The 6,000-nt window shown below is 52.0% G+C and overlaps 2 protein-coding genes across 2 annotated transcripts; both read left to right on the top strand.

The window, feature by feature from the left end:
* Positions 1-957: 957 nt before the first annotated feature.
* A1O9_08197 (uncharacterized protein) lies at positions 958-1,755 on the top strand (the record flags this gene model as incomplete). Its single annotated transcript, XM_013402583.1, has 2 exons — positions 958-1,092; positions 1,159-1,755. The coding sequence occupies 2 exons, from the start codon at positions 958-960 to the stop codon at positions 1,753-1,755; spliced, it is 732 nt and encodes a 243-aa protein (XP_013258037.1).
* A 1,765-nt stretch (positions 1,756-3,520) lies between these two features.
* On the top strand, positions 3,521-4,504 carry A1O9_08196 (uncharacterized protein; the record flags this gene model as incomplete). Its single annotated transcript, XM_013402582.1, has 1 exon — positions 3,521-4,504. The coding sequence occupies one exon, from the start codon at positions 3,521-3,523 to the stop codon at positions 4,502-4,504; it is 984 nt and encodes a 327-aa protein (XP_013258036.1).
* Positions 4,505-6,000: the final 1,496 nt, after the last annotated feature.

Below are 6,000 nucleotides of genomic sequence, written 5' to 3'. Positions count from 1 at the left end.
GGGGGGGGGGCGATTGCTGTAGCTACCTTGCAATTAGGTATTCCGTATGGAGGAGGAATCAGCTTGGCACGAGCCTATCCTTGATGTTCCCCAGGCCTCAGGCTCTCTGTCGCTAAGGGTGGTTTCGCCGCTCATGTTTCCTGGTGTTACTCGGAGACTTAGTACTGTGGAAGGATGGCCCCCTTCAGCTACTCGCACTCGGTACCGAAGATGAAGTACTCCTTCCTACTCCTAGTCGTAGCTAGTAGTTACCTAAACGTTGTTCCACACCGAATTGCCCGTGGTTATACTCTGTAAGTTACAACCCATAACTCATAAGAGATCTGTTGGCGGCGGCCAAACATCGAACAAACCAGGGTATGCCTCAGGAGGGCGCTTTCCAATTAAGCTCAATAACATCTGAGGCAACCGCGATAACTGGCCGAGATCAGACCCACTCATCGTGCGACCACCCGGACCCAATTAACCAGTTAAGAACCAGGCCAAGACGGTTTCGCGTCTATGCGCGGCTCCACGTCTCCCCAATCTTGGGCGAACAGATGCCAGTTTCCACCCGAACTCCCGAGGCGGGAGACATGCCTCCGTTGCAGACCACTTTTTTCCTGACTGAGACAAAGGGGGTGAAACTTGTCAACGGCCAGCTACCAGAACTACCCCCTCAAATAACCACATTCTTATTACTTGCTGCCACCGGCTGCTAGCAGCCTGGCACCAGACTGACCGAAAGGGGGCCCGAAGCCCTTGCCCCCACCCAGTAAGTCGACGCTAGATCTTCAGATGAAAGGGCAATTTCACGAAACCCGACTGTCTCCAAGAGAAAGTGCTGGGACCACGCTGTTTTGCTGGCTGCCCTCTCTATTTCTCGCTCTTCTGCCTTTCTTCCTCCTCTTTCGGCCTGCATTTGATATTGTTTACTTTTGTTTTTGGGATCCTTGATATAGCTCCACCGTACGCATCATGACTCTCATGAAGAAATCAGCCGTCGCCATGGCCCTCGCAGGTGCTGTGAGCGCTCAGTCGACATCGTCGGTTGTCAGCGTATTCTTCCCCGACATCGATAATCAAGCGCTTGTTGGATCTGTGATCACTTCGGTAAGCCTAGAATCAACCTATATTGTAGCATAGTACGAACAGCTACTGATACAACTTCTGTGATAGGATGCATCCCAAACCACAATGGTAGTTGCATGCCCGTCATCCGCCTCCGATACAGACTGTGGCCTGTTCGAACCGGTCACGGTCACGGTCGGACCACAAACGTTTCACGTAAGCATTGACGAGCCTTCCGATGACATTACCGTCGTTCTCGACTGTGCCATGGATGGGACAACTGCCGCAACTTGCGCGCAGACCTATATTGGACCGCAAGCCTTCCTCGAGACCGATATAAGTGTACTTACTGCATCGGATGCCACAACAAACACCGCCATCACAACAAGTGTAACGTCGACAGTACTGGCGCAATCTGAGATTTCCTTCATTGGAATCACCCTGGTCGACTCCATAGACGCATCGGCTGCGGCGACTACTGGTGCAAGTGGCACTGCTTCGACGGCCTCAAGCACAGGGTCAGGTACAAGCACAAGCAGTGGATCATCCACGGCATCGCAAACAGGCGGCTCGTCGACATCAAGTGGAACAGCAGCTGCTACTGGAACGGGGACCAGCAACGGTGCTAGCCGAACGGATGGCCGTCCCTTAGTGTTCTCGGTTCTTGGTGCAGGGCTACTAGGATTGACAGCTCTCCTTTTGTAAGCATGTCTATCAGATTGAGCGATTGGAACGGGAAACCCCGCTATGACCGACAAGGTGTTCTCAGTAATTGCGGTCGAGATAAGAAGCTGGGGGGCTCAGTCTCAGTTTCGGGTCGCCAAGAATAGCGGATCCTTCTCAGACCATCATAGCAGCAATAGGGATAGCACAGATATTTTCGGATTTTTCATCCAGAGGATTGTAATATGCACAATGATATATCTATGACATAGCACCTGTAGCTAACACGGACCTACTTCAGCCACCAGCATTTGGAGTATCGACTATTACAGTGGCCACCTCGTACACGTTGAGGTGACCAGGCAATAAATACCAATGGTCGCAAATGGATACCTAATGGAAATCGATAGCACCCACCACCTCTGTCTCAATCAGTCGTACTGAGCCAGGACAGGAATGGTGGGATAGCACGATCACTTCCAATGAAGCGGCGCTCAGGCTTTCAGAAGCGAAGTCAACAATTAATTCAAGCTTGTTTGTGTTTTGTGGCGCTCAGGGACAGTCGTCGTGCTTGAGAACTCGAGCTGAATGATGCAAGCCAAGAACGCGGGTGCATTTTTCATTGTGGCGGAAAAGACAGCCAGAGGAGCCACACATCCAGCATATGATTCGCCGGCGAATAAGTCCGGAGCGGCGCTGGGCAAGTAGCGGGCACATGGTACTCTTAGAATGCCATGGAAAAACACAGCATTCTCAACCATGAGATCGCCGATGATGTAGTGCCGCTGTCTAATGAGCCGTGTCTGCGTCGATCGTGGCTGCTAGTCAGATCCGGCAGTGACATACAATCACCACTTTGAACCACAGTAAGTCTACGTACCTGGGCATCATTCGCTTTTGCAGAGTGGGCTAGTGTGGCTCAAAGGCGTTTGGCAGTGCCTTGGTTGTGGTCAGTGTTTCTGGTGACACCCCGCAGCCGTTCAAGGTTGGTAGAAATTGGTAGGGATGCCAATTCGTACAGGGGACAAGGTATGTGCTCCGTCGAGATAGCAGTACTCGTAGTACTCGCAGGTGGTACTCGCAGGTACTCGTAGGCACTCGTAGAGGTCGTAGCTTCCTGCAAGTGCAGCTGAGGCACAGAGCTCCTTGCTCCTCTTTGTAGGCAAGAGCCCCTCTCCAACTCTGTTCTGCAGGAAGGAGCCAACCAACTCATTTCGCGGGTTCCTCTTCCTTCTTTGCCAACTACCGCCATTTCCGGCTGTTGCATCACCCATGCGCCTTCCCTCAATGCCCATGGCCTACGCTATCCCACCTTCTCCAAACCGCCATCGACTTGAACTTTTCCAAACACGCGTCTGTCTTTTCCCTCATCCCTGGTGCCCGCCATCACACTCATTCGCTCACCCTACCGGCTGATACCTCCGCTCTCTCCACCTCAAAAGCCTGCATCCTGTTCACCCTGTCCCTGGTGCCTGTGGGTGACAATTCTCTTGCTCAAACCTTTTCCGTCTTGACAGGCTCCTAGGAACAAAATTCCTGCGATCTGCGATCTGCAATCAAGCATCTGACCTAGTGCGCAGAAACTACTAGTAGTCGATGCTCCCTCTCTATTCCTTAACGCCAAAATCTTCTTGACCCTCCAACCTAGCCACTCTTTGTTTACATTGATTCACACCACCTGCATCACTGGTTGCCACAACCATAACTCAACTTCGTCCAATCCCAACATCATCAACAAACGTGGTCTCATACCCATTCACCAAGGTCCATCAGCGACCTCGAACACCTTCATTGCCAGCTCTCCACAATGACGACCTTTTGTTCAGGTCCATCGTCTGGTATTCCCAGCGTCAGTGACCTTGACGGATACACCTTTAGAGACTACCAGTTTCCACCTCCCAACTATCCTCCTAGCAATGATGACAACTTTGGCTTTGACCCGCCCTCAGATAAACCAATGACGATGAATGTGTATCAGACGTACAGTCCCCCAAACGACTTATCTCTGTCTGGCTGGCCCGAGTTCGAGCGCGAATGCGATATCAAAGACACCGTGGAGCCTCCCATGGATTTGGATGCCTTTGATGTCGAAAAGTTCATCTCTTCTTCGCTTCCAAGTAGCGAGACAGCTGTGGCACGTTTCGGTCAAATGACACCTCCCCGTTCAAACTCGGCAGTTAGCTCTCACTCCCCAGGCAAAACAATGCCCCCCAAGGCTGCGCCAGAGCGGAAAAAGAGCAAGGCTCAAGCCAAACCTACTGAAGGTGCTGCAAAGCCTGGACGGAAAAGGAAGTCGACACGGAAAGCATCCGTTGCTTCTGACGCTTCTGAGCCACTCGAGGGATCGAAACGAAAACAGTCATTGGAGAAGAATCGACTGGCTGCTGCAAAATGTCGCATCAATAAAAAGGAGAAGACGGAGCTGCTACAGCGTGACTCTCACGACAAAGCAGTACAGAACTCTTATCTAAAAGATCAAGTCATGCGCATGAAGGACGAGATTCAACAGATGAATGCAGTCCTCCTCGCACATGCCAACTGTGAAGGCTGCAGGTCCCCTGAGAGCCTCCAAGCCCACCTCAGTCAACTGGGCAGTGATTTCTTCAACCACCAGCATATGGACAATGGAGTCCCGAACTTCCTCGAATACTCTCAGATGGGCTATTCGCCGCTTGCTGCAGCACAAGGCAGCTTCTTCCCCAGCACCACCAGCGGATCAATAGTCAATCCTCCTCTACCAGAATTCAACCGAGGAGCAGAATTCGAGGTGCACACCCCTCACGGCGATTGAATGCAAGAGGCCTGAATTCAGATTCAAATATTATGATCTGCAGATGTATCGAGCATGAGCATTTCTGGGACTTCGCGCCACATGCATCGACTGCAAAGATTGGAACCTCATTAACCAGGTTGAGGCGGTTGTTGCCTGCCAACGGCTGAGGGGGCCGCAGGACCTGAATCAATTAGAGAACGAATGGCCATCGCCAAAGTTCCATGTTCGTATTGAGGCGGGGTTGGCGGGCTGGTTGAGTTTGCCCCTCACGTGTGGCGGTGCGGTTCAACACCAACCTGAATTTGTCACCCTACAATTCTCCGCAGCCGAGGGATAGAGCACAACAGGGTGGACCTTGCCGCATGGATCCAACAGTGCAGCAGACTAGGACAAGAGCGATCGGTTTCGAGACAGATCATTACGAGAAGTTGCTCCTGTGAATGGCTGCACGCTCGTCCCTTTGTCAATTGACAGCCTACATACCGGGGAACTATTGGACGGGAAACTGGTCCCGGTCGTTCGGCTGTCTCCTCCCTCAACCAAATGGGCGAAGATCACGGGAGAAGGACAAAAGTTGTTTGCGCGGTATCATGGTGGGCCGCTGTGTATAATTAATGCGTGGAGGACAGAACAGCAACTGGTCCTGCATCTCCTGGAGCCTGTACCACAGACGGCTATGAGTTATGACTTTAACGGTGTTTCCTACCTAGGTAGCTGTTCCAAAAAGTAATTTCCTTCCAGTGGCTGATCCCTATCATTCGCTCACGTTGCTGCTACTGACATCAATGAAAATGATACGGGTTCCTTCTGTAACGAGGAGTCCTTGGGCCGAACGCCTGAGGCTCGTTAGTCGTAGAATTGGCTCAAGAGCGCTACCAGGATTTGCAGGCGAAAGCGGAGATACCTGTTCTCACAAATGGGAATGTTGGGTTGTCCATCCTCAGATAATGCGGGCCATTCGTTCAGACCTCGGGTGACCTTGCTAGTCGTGATCGAATGGGGGATTCCGGTAGATTTGAGTTTGCCATGGTTCTAACGGCACAAAACACGACATACAGTAGCAGGTTACTTGGTCTGCAGATAAGACCGACAGACTCGTAAAGTCTACCGTCCGTGCACACGCAGCAGCCGGTGTCTCAGATCCCCTCCCCCTGCGTGTACATGTACATCACGAATAGGAAACGAGGTGTCCGAGTAGAGTCTAAGCCAGCGTGGGGGGAGAGACGAGCAGGGCCAGTTGGCGGTCCCGTAGCTCGTAGTCACTCCCAAGCTGCCGAAATAACGAGCACTACTTACGGCTGAATCAACTCTCAGATTTGCCCGTTCATTCATTTTTCAATACTGTGCCGGGTGGCGTCGAGGAAGTACTTTCCTGAACCCCGTTCCATTCAGCGTCCAGCCATGTTACTCCACACCTCACAGAGGTACCAGTAGCTTCCCCCTGCGAAGGATGACGTACTCGTAGATAGCTGGTTAGCCACACCTGCCTCACGCCCGGGCTGTGTAACTTTCCA

Source organism: Exophiala aquamarina, assembly GCF_000709125.1.
Source record: "Exophiala aquamarina CBS 119918 chromosome Unknown aczIA-supercont1.7, whole genome shotgun sequence".
Lineage (NCBI taxonomy): Eukaryota > Fungi > Ascomycota > Eurotiomycetes > Chaetothyriales > Herpotrichiellaceae > Exophiala > Exophiala aquamarina.
The sequence above is the reverse complement of the archived record's forward strand: the minus strand, read 5'-3'. Positions and strand labels throughout refer to the sequence as shown.